Source organism: Prionailurus bengalensis, chromosome D1, assembly GCF_016509475.1.
Source record: "Prionailurus bengalensis isolate Pbe53 chromosome D1, Fcat_Pben_1.1_paternal_pri, whole genome shotgun sequence".
NCBI lineage: Eukaryota > Metazoa > Chordata > Mammalia > Carnivora > Felidae > Prionailurus > Prionailurus bengalensis.
The window spans coordinates 31212704-31231286 of NC_057346.1; the positions used below are offsets into that span (position 1 = coordinate 31212704).

The 18583-nt window shown below is 43.5% G+C and overlaps 1 protein-coding gene across 3 annotated transcripts in view; it reads left to right on the forward strand.

Annotated features, from left to right (window-relative positions):
• LOC122483171 (beta-galactosidase-1-like protein 2) overlaps window positions 1–18583 on the forward strand; it is a 57240-nt gene that overhangs the window by 25597 nt on the left and 13060 nt on the right. For all 3 annotated transcript variants that reach the window (XM_043579869.1, XM_043579870.1, XM_043579872.1), the window contains 2 exons: window positions 9922–10014; window positions 12858–12939. In XM_043579869.1, the coding sequence (XP_043435804.1) occupies window positions 9922–10014; window positions 12858–12939 (175 nt within the window). The remainder of the gene's footprint in view (window positions 1–9921; window positions 10015–12857; window positions 12940–18583) is intronic.

Genomic DNA, 18583 nt, shown 5'->3' on the forward strand with positions numbered 1-18583 from the left:
AGCAGTTGTAGTAGATTGGTGGAGGTAGAGGTTTTAGGGAAGGTGGTTTTTAGGGAAGGTCATGCCAGGAGTATGGCTTAGAAGCATTCTTAAATATGGAAATGATGTACTAGACCTTTCTTTAAAAAAGCATTTTCTGAGTATAACATAATTATTTTATTTTTATTATGGTAATTTTGTCATAATATAAATTTTACGTTGGGGCGCCTGGGTGGCACAGTCGGTTAAGCGTCCGACTTCAGCCAGGTCACGATCTCACGGTCTGGGAGTTCGAGCCCCGCGTCAGGCTCTGGGCTGGTGGCTCAGAGCCTGGAGCCTGTTTCCGATTCTGTGTCTCCCTCTCTCTCTGCCCCTCCCCCGTTCATACTCTGTCTCTCTCTGTCCCAATAATAAAATAAAAAACATTGAAAAAAAAAAAGAAAAAATAAATAAATTTTACGTAACATAAAAATTACCATTCTAACCATTTTTAAGTGGTTTTAAGTTCACTGGTATTAAGTACATTTACATTGTTGTGCAAACATTACCACCATCCATTTCCTGAACTTCTTCAGCTTCCCAAACTGAAACTCTGCATCCATTAAATATTAACTTCCTATTTCCCCTCTCCATAACCCCTTCCAACCACCATTCTACTTTCTGTTTCTATGAAATTGACCACTCTAGGTACCTCATATAAGTAGAATCCTGTAATACTTGTCCTGTCTGGCTTCTTTCATTTGTCATAGTGTCTTCAACATTCATTTGTGTTGTAGTGGGTGTCAGAATTTCCTTACTTTTTAAGACCTAATAATAATCTATTGTATCTCTGGACCACATTTTGCTCATCCATTCATTCATCAGTGGACACCTAGGTTACTTTTGTCTATTGTGAATAATGTGGCTATGCTAGTTAATCTCACTAAAACTTTGTCAATTTTGTTAATCTTTTCAAAGAACTAACTCTTGGGTTTTTTTTATTTTTCTCTATTTTTAAATCTCTTTTTATCTCTGTTCTAACCTTTGTTATTTCCTTCCTCATTAAACCTTTAAGTTTAGCTTATTTCTCTTTCCTAGTTCATTAAGGTGAAAAGTTAGGTGTTGACTTAAGACCTTTCTTCCTTTTTAATGTGTTTATAGATATAAATTTTCCTCTTATCACTGCTTTTGCTTCATCCCATAACTTTATGTTGAATTTTTATTTTCATTTGACTCAAGATATATCCTGATTTTCCCATTATTTCTTCTTTGGGTTACTGGTTGTTTTTTAAGAGTGTGTTGTTTAATTTCCACATATTCGTGGAATTTGAAATTTGAATTTTTCAGTGTTCTTTCTGCTGTTGGTTTCTAGTTTCATTCTACTGTGATTGGAAAATATGCTTTGAATGGTTTCAATCTTTTAAAAGTATTAAAGCTTCTGTTGTGGCCTAAAATATGATCTCTCCTGGAGAAGAATGTTCCATGTGTACCTGAGAAAAATGTGTACTGTGTCACTGGATGGAGTGTTTATATATGTGGATATGGTACATTTGGTCTATAGTGTTGTTCAAGTCCAAATCTATGTCTTTTTATTGGGGAGTTTAAACATTTACATTTAAGGAAGTTACTATTAGGGAAGCATTTATTTTGGCCATTTTGTTATTTGTTTTCTGTATGTTTTGTAGCTTTTTTTCTCCTTTATTTCCTCTATTACTACCTTCCTTTGTATTTAGTTGATTTTTCATAGTGACAAGTTTTGATTCCTTTTTCATTCATTTTTGTGTATATTCTATAGATATTTTCATTGTGGTTACCATGAAGATTACAAATACTGTCCTAAAGATATGATGTTCTATATTTTATATTGATATCAACTAAACTTTAATCACACATACAATCACAACTACTCCTTTACAGCTCAACCTTGCTGTATGTTATTGATGTCACAAGTCACATATTTATATATTGTGTACTCATTAATATAGATTAATAATTATTTTCATGCATTTGTCTTTTAAATCCTGTTAAAAATAAGAAGTAGATTTATAAACTAAAATTAGAATAATACTGGTTTTTACATTTTTATTTTTATTTTTATTTTTTTTTATTTTTATTTTTATTTATTTTTTTTTTCTGAAATTTATTGACAAATTGGTTTCCATACAACACCCAGTGCTCATCCCAAAAGGTGCCCTCCTCAATACCCATCACCCACCCTCTCCTCCCTCCCACCCCCCATCAACCCTCAGTTTGTTCTCAGTTTTTAACAGTCTCTTATGCTTTGGCTCTCTCCCATTCTAACCTCTTTTTTTTTTTTTTTCCTTCCCCTCCCCCATGGGTTCCTGTTAAGTTTCTCAGGATCCACATAAGAGTGAGACCATATGGTATCTGTCTTTCTCTGTATGGCTTATTTCACTTAGCATCACACTCTCCAGTTCCATCCACGTTGCTACAAAAGGCCATATTTCATTTTTTCTCATTGCCATGTAATATTCCATTGTGTATATAAACCACAATTTCTTTATCCATTCATCAGTTGATGGACATTTAGGCTCTTTCCATAATTTGGCTATTGTTGAGAGTGCTGCTATGAACATTGGGGTACAAGTGGCCCTATGCATCAGTGCTCCTGTATCCCTTGGATAAATTCCTAGCAGTGCTATTGCTGGGTCATAGGGTAGGTCTATTTTTAATTTTCTGAGGAACCTCCACACTGCTTTCCAGAGCGGCTGCACCAATTTGCATTCCCACCAACAGTGCAAGAGGGTTCCCGTTTCTCCACATCCTCTCCAGCATCTATAGTCTCCTGATTTGTTCATTTTGGCCACTCTGACTGGCGTGAGGTGATACCTGAGTGTGGTTTTGATTTGTATTTCCCTGATAAGGAGCGACGCTGAACATCTTTTCATGTGCCTGTTGGCCATCCGGATGTCTTCTTTAGAGAAGTGTCTATTCATGTTTTCTGCCCATTTCTTCACTGGGTTATTTGTTTTTCGGGTGTGGAGTTTGGTGAGCTCTTTATAGATTTTGGATACTAGCCCTTTGTCCGATATGTCATTTGCGAATATCTTTTCCCATTCCGTTGGTTGCCTTTTAGTTTTGTTGGTTGTTTCCTTTGCTGTGCAGAAGCTTTTTATCTTCATAAGGTCCCAGTAATTCACTTTTGCTTTTAATTCCCTTGCCTTTGGGGTTGTGTCGAGTAAGAGATTGCTACGGCTGAGGTCAGAGAGGTCTTTTCCTGCTTTCTCCTCTAAGGTTTTGATGGTTTCCTGTCTCACATTTAGGTCCTTTATCCATTTTGAGTTTATTTTTGTGAATGGTGTGAGAAAGTGGTCTAGTTTCAACCTTCTGCATGTTGCTGTCCAGTTCTCCCAGCACCATTTGTTAAAGAGGCTGTCTTTTTTCCATTGGATGTTCTTTCCTGCTTTGTCAAAGATGAGTTGGCCATACGTCTGTGGGTCTAGTTCTGAGGTTTCTATTCTATTCCATTGGTCTATGTGTCTGTTTTGGTGCCAATACCATGCTGTCTTGATGATGACAGCTTTGTAGTAGAGGCTAAAGTCTGGGATTGTGATGCCTCCTGCTTTGGTCTTCTTCTTCAAAATTCCTTTGGCTATTCGGGGCCTTTTGTGGTTCCATATGAATTTTAGGATTGCTTGTTCTAGTTTCGAGAAGAATGCTGGTGCAATTTTGATTGGGATTGCATTGAATGTGTAGATAGCTTTGGGTAGTATTGACATTTTGACAATATTTATTTTTCCAATCCATGAGCAGGGAATGTCTTTCCATTTCTTTAAATCTTCTTCAATTTCCTTCAGAAGCTTTCTATAGTTTTCAGCATACAGATCCTTTACATCTTTGGTTCGATTTATTCCTAGGTATTTTATGCTTCTTGGTGCAATTGTGAATGGGATCAGTTTCTTTATTTGTCTTTCTGTTGCTTCATTGTTAGTGTATAAGAATGCAACTGATTTCTGTACATTGATTTTGTATCCTGCAACTTTGCTGAATTCCTGTATCAGTTCTAGCAGACTTTTGGTGGAGTCTATCGGATTTTCCAGGTATAATATCATGTCATCTGCAAAAAGCGAAAGCTTGACTTCATCTTTGCCAATTTTGATGCCTTTGATTTCCTTTTGTTGTCTGATTGCTGATGCTAGAACTTCCAGCACTATGTTAAACAGCAGCGGTGAGAGTGGGCATCCTTGTCGTGTTCCTGATCTCAGGGAAAAAGCTTTCAGTTTTTCCCCGTTGAGGATGATGTTAGCTGTGGGCTTTTCATAAATGGCTTTTATGATCTTTAAGTATGTTCCTTCTATCCCGACTTTCTCAAGGGTTTTTATTAAGAAAGGGTGCTGGATTTTGTCAAAGGCCTTTTCTGCATCGATTGACAGGATCATATGGTTCTTCTCTCTTTTTTTGTTAATGTGATGTATCACGTTGATTGATTTGCGAATGTTGAACCAGCCCTGCATCCCAGGAATGAATCCCACTTGATCATGGTGAATAATTCTTTTTATATGCCGTTGAATTCGATTTGCTAGTATCTTATTGAGAATTTTTGCATCCACATTCATAAGGGATATTGGCCTGTAGTTCTCTTTTTTTACTGGGTCTCTGTCTGGTTTAGGAATCAAAGTAATACTGGCTTCATAGAATGAGTCTGGAAGTTTTCCTTCCCTTTCTATTTCTTGGAATAGCTTGAGAAGGATAGGTATTATCTCTGCTTTAAACGTCTGGTAGAACTCCCCTGGGAAGCCATCTGGTCCTGGACTCTTATTTGTTGGGAGATTTTTGATAACCGATTCAATTTCTTCGCTGGTTATGGGTCTGTTCAAGCTTTCTATTTCCTCCTGATTGAGTTTTGGAAGCGTGTGGGTGTTCAGGAATTCGTCCATTTCTTCCAGGTTGTCCAATTTGTTGGCATATAAGTTTTCATAGTATTCCCTGATAATTGTTTGTATCTCTGAGGGATTGGTTGTAATCATTCCATTTTCATTCATGATTTTATCTATTTGGGTCATCTCCCTTTTCTTTTTGAGAAGCCTGGCTAGAGGTTTGTCAATTTTGTTGATTTTTTCAAAAAACCAACTCTTGGTTTCGTTGATCTGCTCTACAGTTTTTTTAGTTTCTATATTGTTTATTTCTGCTCTGATCTTTATTATTTCTCTTCTTCTGCTGGGCTTAGGCTGCCTTTGCTGTTCTGCTTCTAGTTCCTTTAGGTGTGCTGTTAGATTTTGTATTTGGGATTTTTCTTGTTTCTTGAGATAGGCCTGGATTGCAATGTATTTTCCTCTCAGGACTGCCTTTGCTGTGTCCCAAAGCGTTTGGATTGTTGTATTTTCATTTTCGTTTGTTTCCATATATTTTTTAATTTCTTCTCTAATTGCCTGGTTGACCCACTCATTCGTTAGTAGGGTGTTCTTTAACCTCCATGCTTTTGGAGGTTTTCCAGACTTTTTCCTGTGGTTGATTTCAAGCTTCATGGCATTGTGGTCTGAAAGTAAGCATGGTATAATTTCAATTCTTGTAAACTTATGAAGGGCTGTTTTGTGACCCAGTATATGATCTATCTTGGAGAATGTTCCATGTGCACTCGAGAAGAAAGTATATTCTGTTGCTTTGGGATGCAGAGTTCTAAATATATCTGTCAAGTCCATCTCATCCAATGTCTCATTCAGGGCCCTTGTTTCTTTATTGACCATGTGTCTAGATGATCTATCCATTTCTGTAAGTGGTGTATTAAAGTCCCCTGCAATTACCACATTCTTATCAATAAGGTTGCTTATGTTTATGAGTAATTGTTTTATATATTTGGGGGCTCCGGTATTCGGTGCATAGACATTGATAATTGTTAGCTCTTCCTGATGGATAGACCCTGTAACTATTATATAATGTCCTTCTTCATCTCTTGTTACAGCCTTTAATTTAAAGTCTAGTTTGTCTGATATAAGTATGGCTACTCCAGCTTTCTTTTGGCTTCCAGTCGCATGATAAATAGTTCTCCATCCCCTCACTCTCAATCTAAAGGTGTCCTCAGGTCTAAAATGAGTCTCTTGTAGACAGCAAATAGATGGGTCTTGTTTTTTTATCCATTCTGATACCCTATGTCTTTTGGTTGGCGCATTTAATCCATTTACATTCAGTGTTATTATAGAAAGATACGGGTTTAGAGTCATTGTGATGTCTGTATGTTTTATGCTTATAGTGATGTCTCTGGGACTTTGTCTCACAGGGTCCCCCTTAGGATCTCTTGTAGGGCTGGTTTAGTGGTGACAAATTCCTTCAGTTTTTGTTTGTTTGGGAAGACCTTTATCTCTCCTTCTATTCTAAATGACAGACTTGCTGGATAAAGGATTCTTGGCTGCATATTTTTTCTGTCTAGCACCCTGAAAATCTCTTGCCAATTCTTTCTGGCCTGCCAAGTTTCAAAAGAGAGATCAGTCACGAGTCTTATAGGTCTCCCTTTATATGTGAGGGCACGTTTACCCCTTGCTGCTTTCAGAATTTTCTCTTTATCCTTGTATTTTGCCAGTTTCACTATGATATGTCGTGCAGAAGATCGATTCAAGTTACGTCTGAAGGGAGTTCTCTGTGCCTCTTGGATTTCAATGCCTTTTTCCTTCCCCAGTTCAGGGAAGTTCTCGGCTATGATTTCTTCAAGTACCCCTTCAGCACCTTTCCCTCTCTCTTCCTCCTCTGGGATACCAATTATGCGTATATTATTTCTTTTTAGTGTATCACTTAATTCTCTAATTTTCCCCTCATACTCCTGGATTTTTTTATCTCTCTTTTTCTCAGCTTCCTCTTTTTCCATAACTTTATCTTCTAGTTCACCTATTCTCTCCTCTGCCTCTTCAAGCCGAGCTGTGGTGGTTTCCATTTTGTTATGCATTTCGTTTAAAGCGTTTTTCAGCTCCTCGTGACTGTTCCTTAGTCCCTTGATCTCTGTAGCAAGAGATTCTCTGCTGTCCTGTATACTGTTTTCAAGCCCAGCGATTAATTTTATGACTATTATTCTAAATTCACTTTCTGTTATATTATTTAAATATTTTTTGATCAGCTCATTAGCTGTTGTTATTTCCTGGAGATTCTTCTGAGGGGAGTTCTTCCGCTTGGTCATTTTGGATAGTCCCTGGCGTGGTGAGGACCTGCAGGGCACTTCCCCTGTGGTGTGGTGTATACCTGGAGTTGTTGGGCGGGGCCGCAGTCAGACCTGATGTCTGCCCCCAGCCCACCGCTGGGGCCACAGTCAGACTGGTGTGTGCCTTCTCTTCCCCTCTCCTAGGGGCGGGATTCACTGTGGGGTGGTGTGGCTCGTCTGGGCTACTTGCACCCTGCCAGGCTTGTGATGCTGGGGATCTGGCGTATTAGCTGGGGTGGGTAGGCAAGGTGCTCGGGGGCAGGAGGGGCAGGCTTAGATCGCTTCTCCTTAGGTGATCCACTTCAGGAGGGGCCCTGTGGCAGCGGGAGGGAGTCAGATCCGCTGCCGCTGCCGGAGGTTTGGCTCCGCAGAAGCGCAGAGTTGGGTGTTTGCGCAGAGCGAGCAAGTTCCCTGGCAGGAACCGGTTCCCTTTGGGATTTCGGCTGGGGGATGGGTGGGGGAAATGGCGCTGGCGAGCGCCTTTGTTCCCCACCAAACTGAGCTCTGTTGTCAGGGGGCTCAGCAGCTCTCCCTCCCTTTGTCCTCCAGCCTTCCCGCTTTCCGAGCAGAGCTGTTAATTTCTGACCTCCCAGACGCTAAGTCGCGCTTGCTGTCGGAACACAGTCCGCCCGGCCCCTCCGCTTTTGCAAGCCCGACTCGGGGGCTCTGCTTGGCCGGCGAGCCGCCCCTCCGCCCCGGCTCCCTCCCGCCAGTCCGTGGAGCGCGCACCGCCTCGCCGCCCTTCCTACCCTCTTCCGTGGGCCTCTCGTCTGCGTTTGGCTCCGGCGACTCTGTTCTGCTAATCCTCTGGCGGTTTTCTGGGTTATTTAGGCAGGTGTAGATGGAATCTAAGTGATCAGCAGGACGTGCGGTGAGCCCAGCGTCCTCCTAAGCCGCCATCTTGCCGCAACTCCGGTTTTTACATTTTTAAAATATATTTACCTTTACAGGAGAACCTTATATTTTCAAGGGGCTTCAAGTCACTGTGTGGCATCTTTTCATTTCAATTTGAGGGACTCTGTGTAGCATTTCTCATAACTCAAGTCTAGTGGTATCAGATTCCCTCAACTTTTATTTGTATGAGTATATCTTAACTTCTTCCTCATTGTTTAAGGACAGTTTTGCTGGATACAGAATTCTCAGTTGATAGTTTTTTTTTTTCCCCTTCAGCACTTTGAATATATCATCCTTCTGTCACTGCCCTGCCAGATTTCTGGTGAGATATCCACTGATAGTCTTATTGGGGATCCTTTGTATGTGTCAAGTTGCTTTTCTCTTGCTCCTTTCAAGAATCTCTTTTTGTCTTTGGCTTTGACGGTTTGATTGTAATATGCCTTAGTGTCGTCTCTTGGTTAATGCTACTTGGAGTTCACTGAAGCTTCTTGGATTTGTATACCCATGTCCTCTCAAATTTGAGAGGTTTCCAGCCATTAATTTTTCAAATAATCTCTCTGCCCCTTTTCTTTCTTCTTTTTGGAATTTCCACAATGAGTATTTTTGTCTGCTTACTGATGTTGCATAAGTCCCTCAGGTTTTGTTCCCTTTTCTTCATTCTCTCTTTTTGTTCTGTAGACTGAATAATTTCAAATGACTTGTTTTCAAGTTAGCCCATTCTTTCTTCTGCTGTTGAACTTCTATGGTGAATTTTTTCTAGTCAGATATATTTTTCAGCTCCAGAAATCTTATTTATTATATTTTATAGTTTCTCTATCTGTATTGATATTCTCACTTTGCTGATATAGCATTTTCCTGATTTCTTTGTCCATGTTTTTCTTTAGCTCATTGAGCATATTTATGGCGATTGTTTTAAAATCTTTGTCTATTAAGTGTGTGCATTTCTTTAGAGATTTACTTTATTCCTTTGAATGAGCTGTATTATCCTGTTTCTTTGCCTTGTGTTTTTGTTGTTGTTGAAAATTGGACATTTGAAACAACAGTCACCTCTCATAGTCTTTGCAGACTTGTGGGGAACATGTTCACTATTTGGTGGGCTCCTACACATTAAGATAAGCATGGGGTTATGGCTCCAGATCTTCTCAGATGTTTCCTGGGTATGTGTCTAGTCTGGCCTGTGTGTGTGTGCCTTTCCCCAAACCCCTGCCTCCAATTTTCCCTGGCTGCTTTTACATGTCTTAATTTTCCAAAGAGTCTCACCCCACCTTCCTTTGTGGCCTTAGATGTTCTATCATATTCCTCTGCCTATAATCCCTTGCACAGGCATACATGAGTCTGTAGAACCTCTGAAATTTTCACATGCTGTGACCTCCACTGCCTTGTGTTACTTTTAGCCTGAGGTCCAAACTATGCCAACATTTGCTGTCTGAGCTCCAAATCAGATGAGACAGAAACTAGTCTACTGGGCATCCCACAGACAAGTGGGCTACAAACAAGTTCCATTTTGCTCCTTTTGTCCTGAGGGAAGGAACTGGGAATTAGATTGATCTTTTGGGATTATGCCACACTGTGCCAGGGAGGAGGTTGGGCAAGGATGAGCAAAAACACCAAGATATTTCCTATCATTTTAAACATGTGTTTTTCTTCATTTGCTTAAACATTTAACTAGTTTCCAGACCAGTTAATAAAATAAAGTTATTTTATTTAGTCTTTAATTGTTTGATGTTTCCATAGGGAACCAGGGCCTGGAACTCCCTACTTTCTCTGTGTCTTACTGACATCACTCTCAATTATATAATCAAATCTTTTGAGACTTTTGCTTCCAAATGGAATATTTTGCTGCTAATGGGTGAGAAGTATGATGAAATTAGATAGTACAGCTTCCACTACAAATTCAGCTTCTGATTGTTTATCTCTTTCTCCAGTACAAGCATGGAGGCCCCATCATTGCTGTGCAGGTGGAGAATGAATATGGTTCCTATAACAGAGACCCCGCCTATATGCCTTACATCAAGAAGGTAAATATCAGCTCTTTATTTCTTCATATTCCTTCCTCTGGAATGTAGTATGGGCTGTGATGTGACATGTTGGTCTAGTACTTTTCTCATATTAATACCACATTTATTAGTGAATCCTTTCACCATACTTTTATTTCAGTGAGGTCATCACTTATTTACTTTTTATTGAGTCTAATTGGGGGTTGCAGTACACATATGGGGTTGCAGTGGCTGAGAATAAAGGGATGGACTTAATTGAGTGTGAGGATTAGTGAAGTCTCCCTATAAAGGCTGCCCCCATTCCAGCATCTAAAGCAAGGGTTCCCAGCTTTGTCTGTACATTCACTTTAAAAATCCCTATGCCCAAACCATATAGCATATCAATTAAATAAGAATCTCTGGGATGGTCCTCAGACATCTGATTCCAATGTGTGTGTGAGTTTGAGAACCATTGATTTAATGCATGGGAGATCAGAGAAGGGCTGGGCTAGATGACACTTTAAAGAACAGGCCTATCTGGTTTCTGTTACTTAGTAGCTGAGACCTTGAGAAAAGGCCTTTATTTTTCTAAACCTCCATTTTCTCTTCTTTGAAGTGGGGATAATGAGAGAATTTGCCTCTCTGAATTGTGCGCGTGTGTGAGATCACTTGGCTCAGGATTGTTCTAGGACTGTTCTCAGTAAGTAGTCAAGAAATAAGACTTTGATAGATCATTGGCAGTGGTTATAGAGGAAACATTGAGGAAATGTTAAGTGGCCTCAGGGAATCCACCTAATTAAAGCTGCTTTAGCTTTGGCCCATGATGTCAGCATCTCTTCTACTGTCATAGGCAGATTCATTTTCTGTCTGGAAATTACTTCAGTCCCTGCATGTAGGTAGAATGAGCTCAAGCACTCCTGCGTATAGGATTTCATCTACTCTTGCTCCCTTTTTGTCTCTTGCAGAAAGCCCCATGTAGGGAGCAAGGCTGTCTCCAGAAAGAGGCATTCCCAAAATCAGGAAGGGGAGAGTTCCACCCTGATAGTCAAACCCAACTGCAGACTTGATTAGACCACACCTCCAGCTTCCTCTTTGCCTTTGAATTAGCTAGAAAGATCCCAACGAGGGTGCAGGACAGGAGAGCTTCTTGCACTGTAACTCTTTCCCTTGGACTATCTCTTGAATGCTGGAGCTTCTCCAGCAGCTGTTTACTGAGTCCTGAGCTGCAGAGAAGAGCTCTGCTGATGGTGTGGAGAGGAGAATGCAGTTGTTAAGGGGCTTCTCCTGCTCAGTCAACACCTCCCTGGTGTCTGGGGAAGGTACCATATGTGAGACAGATGGACAAAAAGAAGCTGCATCACACACCCCTGTCATCCTGAGCTCTTGCTCTCAAGCAAGAGCTCCCAGCTCCCCTCCTGAGCTGCCATGCAGCTTCTTCTGGGTGTAATGGACATGTGGACACCATCAGCATAGGATGACCTTGGGTAAGTCACCTCACCTTTCTGAGCCTTAGCCTCATCATGTGTTCAATGGAGACAAGAATGCTTTCTCTAAGGCTGTTCTGGGAATGAAGTGAGATTATAGACACAAGACCCTGAACTCTGCTTGGCAGATCACTGGTCGTCAGGAAACAGTAATAGTAATTACCCCTTACAGTGTGCAGTCAATAGATTAATGGCCATGAAAAGTCAAGTGCAACTAGTACAGCTGTAAAAGATGGTTACACCCTCTCAACCCACATGATGCTATATGTATAAGGTACAAACAAAGGCAAAGCCTGTTACATATCAGCAAATGACTGGCTAGACAGTTGTGAGGTGGTAGGTCCAGGGCTTTTAATAAACATCTTATCTTACCTAATGGATTGAACTTCTGTGGCTTCTGTTGTCCCTGAGAATTAGGGCCCACTCTGTTCTTTCCTTACTTGCATCAGGTTTAGATATGAACATTATGCACCCCATGGATTATCTCTCTGCCTCACCTGTTTCCCAAAGAATTTGGTTGAAATAAGCAATCTTATAAAAATATCTGCATGTTAAATTATAGAAAAGTCCCCCTTGCTGGGGTTTCTAATCCAAAAGAGCCCATAGGCCCAAAGCAGAGCCTTTCAAGGTGGGCAGACTCTAGATTCAAGTCCATACTGGCTCACTTGCTCTGTATCCCTTAACACTTTATCCAACCTCTCTGAGACTCTTCATCTGTACAGTTATTAAATGTGAGGATTGAATAGGCTAGTCTATGTAAAGTAGTTAGCAGAAGGCCTGGCGTGACTGTAAGTGGTCCATAAATGTTAGCAGTTATTTGGAGTGGTAAAATGGTTATTGCATCTCAACACAGTGTGTGTTCCTTCCAGTTCTTCATTTGATTTACAACCTGCAAGGAGTGCCTCCTGTTCTACTGGGCATGTGCAGCATGTCATAGGCATGTGGCTGGGGCATGGTGGTTGGACAGAGCCCACCCTGGCCCAGTGTGAGGAAGTGATGGACTGCTTGCTTCTGGTATCAGGAAGGCCTGACCCACTTGTAGAGCCCTGTAGTCAGCTGCTAGGTGACAGCATAGCATCTGGCCCTGCCGAGCTGCCCTCTGTTCCTAGATGGGAACAGGGCACCAGCCAGACCTGAAACCTTGCCAGATCTGGTGCAGCCAAGAGATGTCAGAGTCTGATAGCCCTACCCCTGCCTCAGCTGGACTTCAGCTGATAGGAGCTTTGTTGAACATGGTGGGCACAGACAGGAGGGTTTCTGTCCATTTTCTGTGGAGAGGTAAATGCTTTATTTTGAATCTTTCCCTCTTTCTTTTCTGGCTGCCACCTTCCCAGCTGTGTGACGTGGCAGGAGCTCTGAGGAGTGAATATTGACTTGCCTTCTTCCCCCCCCCCCCCATAGGCCTTGGAAGACCGGGGTATTGTGGAATTGCTCTTGACTTCAGACAACAAGGATGGCCTGCAAAAGGGAGTCATGGATGGAGGTGCCTACCTGGAGGTTGTGCAGGGATAGGGTGGGGGATCAGCACCCTGGCCTCACTGTGCACGCCCCCCTCCCCAAATGGCCTGAGCCACAAGTGGAGTTTCTCTGCTATCTGTGCTTCTCCTGTTTGCATGGCACTGGGCCCGAAGCTCTGGGCCTCAGAGGGTTGGAGGATCCATGTCACATGGATCTCTCTGGTCTCCCACTTCTGCTGAGCACTTACTCAGGACACTAACAGTGTTCTGCAGACTACAAGCTGGAAATGGTGAGTTGGTCATACTGGAAAGCGTCTGCATGTCTGCAGAGAGGGTGTCCTGCGAGGATGGCTTACTCAAACCCTGCCAAAATCGTGGAGATGGCTGACCACTGCCCAGGGGGTATGTAGCCCCTGCTGTGACAGCAACTGGCTGAGCAACAAGTGTAGATGACCATGGTGGCTCTCCATCCAGCAGCATCCATCTCCCTGACTCTAACCTCTCTTCCTGTTACTGTAGATGTGCCGGCCCAGCTCCACCCTTGTGCACCAAGCCCTTTCTCCCTCAGCTACTCAAGGGCATTGCTCCAGGAGCTCCCTGCTTCTGCCCTCAGTGATCAGATTTTCTCTTTCTGTTTGATTATTCCCATCTGCATATCAACATGTTCTTTCTCTCTTCTTTATTTTTTAAAATTTATGTATTTATTTTGAAGAGAGAGAGAGTGAGAGAGAGAGAGAGAGAGCGCACCTGTGCCCATGGGACAGGCAGAGAGAAAGGAGAGGGAGAATCCCAAGCAGGCTCCATGCTCTCAGCAGGGAGCCTGATGCGGGGCTCAAACTCATGAACCCCAGATCATGACCTGAGCCAAAAGCAAGAGTCAGATGCTTAACCAACAGAGTCACCTAGGCACCCCTATTTCTCTCTTCTAAAAGAAATCTCTTGACTCATTTCCCTATCCAAAGCCTGTTGTGTTTCTCTGCTCCCCTTTCAAGAGCTCTCCCCATGTCCATGCTCACTGGCCCCCCAGGCCCTTTCCCCTTCTCTCTCTTAAACCATGGGAACCACATTACCACCCTCACCATTCCACTGCCGCTGCTCTTTTTGAGATCGCCAGTGACCTCATGTTATAAATTTAAGCGTTCATCCTCATTGCCTCTGACTTCTCTGATTTTACTTATCAGCAGCCATCAATCTCTTCCCTTTGAAATGTTTTCCACCCTTGGTGTCTGAGACCCAATTTCCTACTTTTTTCTCTGAACTCACAGGCTGCTCCTTCTTGGTATCTCCTGCTGGTCACATGTCTGTCTCCATATTCTGATGTTTAAATTCTTTACTTCTCACCCTTTGGAATGAATTCTCTCCTCCATACACTCAGTGCCCTGGTGGTGTCATCCAGGTGACTTTAAATCTGATCTGTGTGTTGATAACTGTGAGATGCTTGTTTCTGTCAGCAACCTTCCCTGAACTCCTGCCTCACGTGTGCATCTGCATACTGGGCACAGTGCCCAGGAAGGCTGCAGGTCTCAGTGGAACCAGCAGAGAACTGAACTTGTCTGTTTTTCTCCCAGAGTCTGCCCCACTTTTTAATCTTCTTATTATCAGTAAATTGCATCTCCATTTCCCCTAGTTACCCTGGCCCTAAACTTTGTAGGCACTCTCAGACCTCTCCTTCTGTGTGCCTGACATACAGCCATCAGCAAATTCTTTTTATCTTTATCTTTATCTTCAAATTTATCCAGATTCAAGTTTTAGCATCTGAACTGTTACCATTGTTCTCATATGCATTATTGCCACAGCACTGAACTAATGTTCCTTTTTACTGTTGACTGCTGCACAACTTTTTCTGAACATAGTATTTGAAAATGTCATTTGGATCACCTCATGCCTCACCTGAACTTCAGGTACATTCTGCCTTGCTGACAGTGAAGCACAAGCTATGAGAAAAACCTCCAGGGGCATCCTTTAACCTGTGACCTCTGTGATCTGGCCAGATGTCTCCTGCTCCACCCTCCTGGCCTCCTACCTGTTCTTGGAACATACCGGACACCTCCAGCCTTCATGCAGATACCTGCATAGCTATTCCATTTCCTCCCGTTTTTCTCTGAGATCACCTCCAAGTGAGGTTTCCTCTAAACACCCAAGCTCCTCCTGGAGCTCCCCCGGCTCTTTGGGCCTGCTTTATTTGGCCTTCTAACATTCTGGGTAGTTTGTTTTATTTACCTGTCTCACTGCAGTGCTAAGTTCCGTCTTGTTAGGCTGTACTCCTGTGCCTGGACACGGTTCAGTTCATGCTCTGCATAGATGATGGTGGTTGAAGGGCCTCTTATGAGCTGCCTGGTGCTTCCTCCCACAATCGGCTTGCCCCTGCTGCAGTGCATGTCCCTTTCCAGTTCCTTCTTCGTCGCCCTCCCCTCCACTAGACTGAACAGATAGTAACTTTCATCTTTGCAGCCCTAGGCCAGCGCCGGCCAGCAGGGGGTCCCCAGGGCGTGACTGCTGGATGAATGAACAGAAGGCCCTTTCCCTAGACTGTTGGGTTCCTCAAGGACCAGCAGCGATTCCCGCCATTTCCATGCGGTGGCACTATCTCCTGTGACTACTTCCAAGGCCTCCGCTGGCCCGTGCCACTCGGTGGGACCTAGGAGGAGCTGTGGCCAGTGCTGGGAAGGCAAGGCCCTTTGAAGGCTGGTGTACATTTTTAGCGTGTCGGCAGTGTGCTGAGCTAGGCCTCCGGTGCATCAGGGAGTCTCCCAGGCAGGTTGCTGGACACCATACCCTCCCTACGGCGCGCTCCTCCCCTCGCCCGCCCGCCAGGCCCCTTCTCCAGGCTATGCCCCCTCCATGCTCCTCCCCACGCCCTGCTTCGGCCCCTCCTTGCCTCTCCCTGCCAACTCGGGCTCCGCCCCCGCGGTGCCCTTCTCTGCCTCACCCTGGCTCCGCCCCCGCCGTGCCCGGGCCCCACCCCCCGGCCCCACCCTCGGCGTGCCCTTTCCGCCTCAACCCCGGCTCCACCCCCGCCAAGCCCCTCCTGGTGCCTTCTAACTCCCTGACCTCCAGAGCCGTGCTTGCTGCCCAGAAAGACTTTTTTCAGTTAGTTAGAAATGTAATTAAAGTAAGACATTCACAAGGTGTAAAAATAAAGCCACAGAAGTGCGGCTTCCTCCTCCACTCCCCGTAGAGACCTGGGCCCGCAGCGTTCCTGGCGGTGTGGCTATGTCATAATTCTGGTTGGTTTCTTGGTGCCTGCATTACCACGTGGAAATGCCCTTCCCACCCGCTACGGTGCGAGCCATATTCTGGGCAGTATTTGTGAACTGGCTGAATTTCGGTTTCTTGGTTTTCACTTTCGGTGCAATTATCCTGTTTATTCTCTTTTCCTTTCAATTTTTTAAATCTCCCCCCTTCCCCCTTTCTCTTTTATTTATTTATTTTTTAATTTAAGTTGACGCACACATAGTTGACACACAATATTACATTAGTTTTAGGTGTCCCCCCCCTTTCTCTTTTAAACAAACCTTTACCAAAGATCTTCCAAATTTCTGTCACACTGTGTTTCAAACATCTGTATATATCAGATTCTGTGTCAAGTCCGATGCATCTGAGACCCCACTGCCCCTGACCTGATGGAGCTCTACCTGAGGCTAACCTCTGGTTCTCTCTGGAACTGTGAAGGCACTGTTCCCTGATTTTCTAGCGCCTGCTGTCACTGATGAGGTACAGGCACATTCTGTTTCCTGATCCTTCTTTTATATGTTCTCTGTGTATATTTTTTTCTTCCCATTTCTACAAAATTACAGGATTTTCCTTTATCCTTGGTATTTGGTATTTCACAATGATGTTCTTTGGTGTGAGATTCTTTTCCTTTTGTGGCACTTTTGTGAGTCATTTGAATTGAAACAGTTGTGGTTGTTGTCAGTGGGACATCTAGTCAGTGCTTGCTTGCTTTCTTGCTTTCTTTCTTTCTTTCTTTCTTTCTTTCTTTTTTTTCTTGATATGTTTTCCCTCTTTTTTCTGATCTTTTGGTCACTCCTGTTATTTGTAGATTGGGCTTTTTTATCGATTATCTAAGTTGCTTGTCTTTTTGATTGATCTCTGTCCTTTAGTTCCATATTCTGGATGACTTCCTCAATTTCTGTCCTGTAATCTTTCTCTTTATTTCCTGGATTTTATTTTCTTGAATATATTTCTTTTCTCAGGGCATACTTTTTTTTTTCTTTAACGTTTATTTATTATTGAGAGACAGAGAGACACAGAGCATGAGCAGGGGAGGGGTAGAGAGAGGGGGAGACACAGAATCTGAGGTAGGCTCCAGGCTCTGAGCTGTCAGCACAGAGCCCGACGCGGGGCTCGAACTCACAAACTGTGAGATCATGACCTGAGCCAAAGTGGGTTGCTCAACCAAGCCACCCAGATGCCCCAAGGACATACTTTTTAAATGGACAGTATCTTTCTTACCTTGCTTTGAGGATGTGCTACTTTTTTTTTTTTTTTTTTTTAATACTTAACAGTTCTGCTCAATCTTTCACGAGGGGATTTTTCTCAATTGTTTGGCTCTTGTCTGAGCAGTTGAAGGAGGAGGCACTGAACAGCCACATGGCAATGAGTGCCAGGAGAGGCTGGGGCAGGGGTTGGGCCAGGGTGTGCTATTTAAAGGATGGAAGCCTTTAAATGTCAGTGTTTGGAGATAATCTCTTTAGCGCTTTTAAGTGTTTCCAGAGAAGAATCCTTTGATCTGTTGCTGGAGTCAGGCAGGAGGAATGGGCAGGAATCCCCTGACTGAGATGGCCCTTATGCCCCACTGCAAACCTCTCCACACTCTGCTGCACAGATCCCTCCAAGCCTGGAGACACTCGGGCTCAGCTTTTCCAGAGAGTGTGGTCCCCTGGGGTTGGGCACCAGTGGGGAAGCAGCTGGGGAAGAGGCTTGAGGAGTGTGTAAGGCAGGGGACAGAGATGTCCTCCGGCTGCATGGTGTCTGGGACATCAGGTAAGTCCTTAGGCTGGAAGTGGGGAGTGGTCGAAACTTCTTCCACTCTCCTAGGCCATTTACTGACCCGCTGCCCTTTGCAGTCTTCTGAGATTTTCTTGAAACTTCCTCTCTGCTTTGTCTTCTCTTCAGGTCTTGTTTTTTTACAAACTTCTACTTTTGCATTCCTTCCTTTTTATTTTAGTGGAGTGTGAGGAAGGCTAGCAATAGTTGTTATGTTCAATTAGCCATGCTAATCCTGTTCACTTCTGAGATTTTTGCCTGCTCAGTTTCAGACGGGCTTCTTGTCTTCAATGTTTCTCCTTTACGTGACGAGGGGTCTCGATATAGAGTCTTATCCAGTAGATTGCTGGAGAATGGTGACATCCAAGGACAATGGGTCAGTGTCAGATGGGCCTGGGATTGTAGCCCTAGTCTGCTGCTCACCAGTTGTGTGACCTTGAAGCAAATGTTTTAATCTCTTAGAGCCTCAGCTATTGTTTATTTTTAATCACTGGTAATCAGTGGCTTATGTCCAACAGGACAGTGTCAGGGTGGCCAGGTTGGCAGGCTGGCCCAGTCTCTGTCATGTATTCCCAGACCCACTGGAGCTAAGACCAAGCCCAGTGCCTCTGAGTCCTACTGTCCAGGTGGACAACAGGCAGGCAAGGAGCCTCAGAGCCAAGTTCTGCAGCTGGGGTAGGC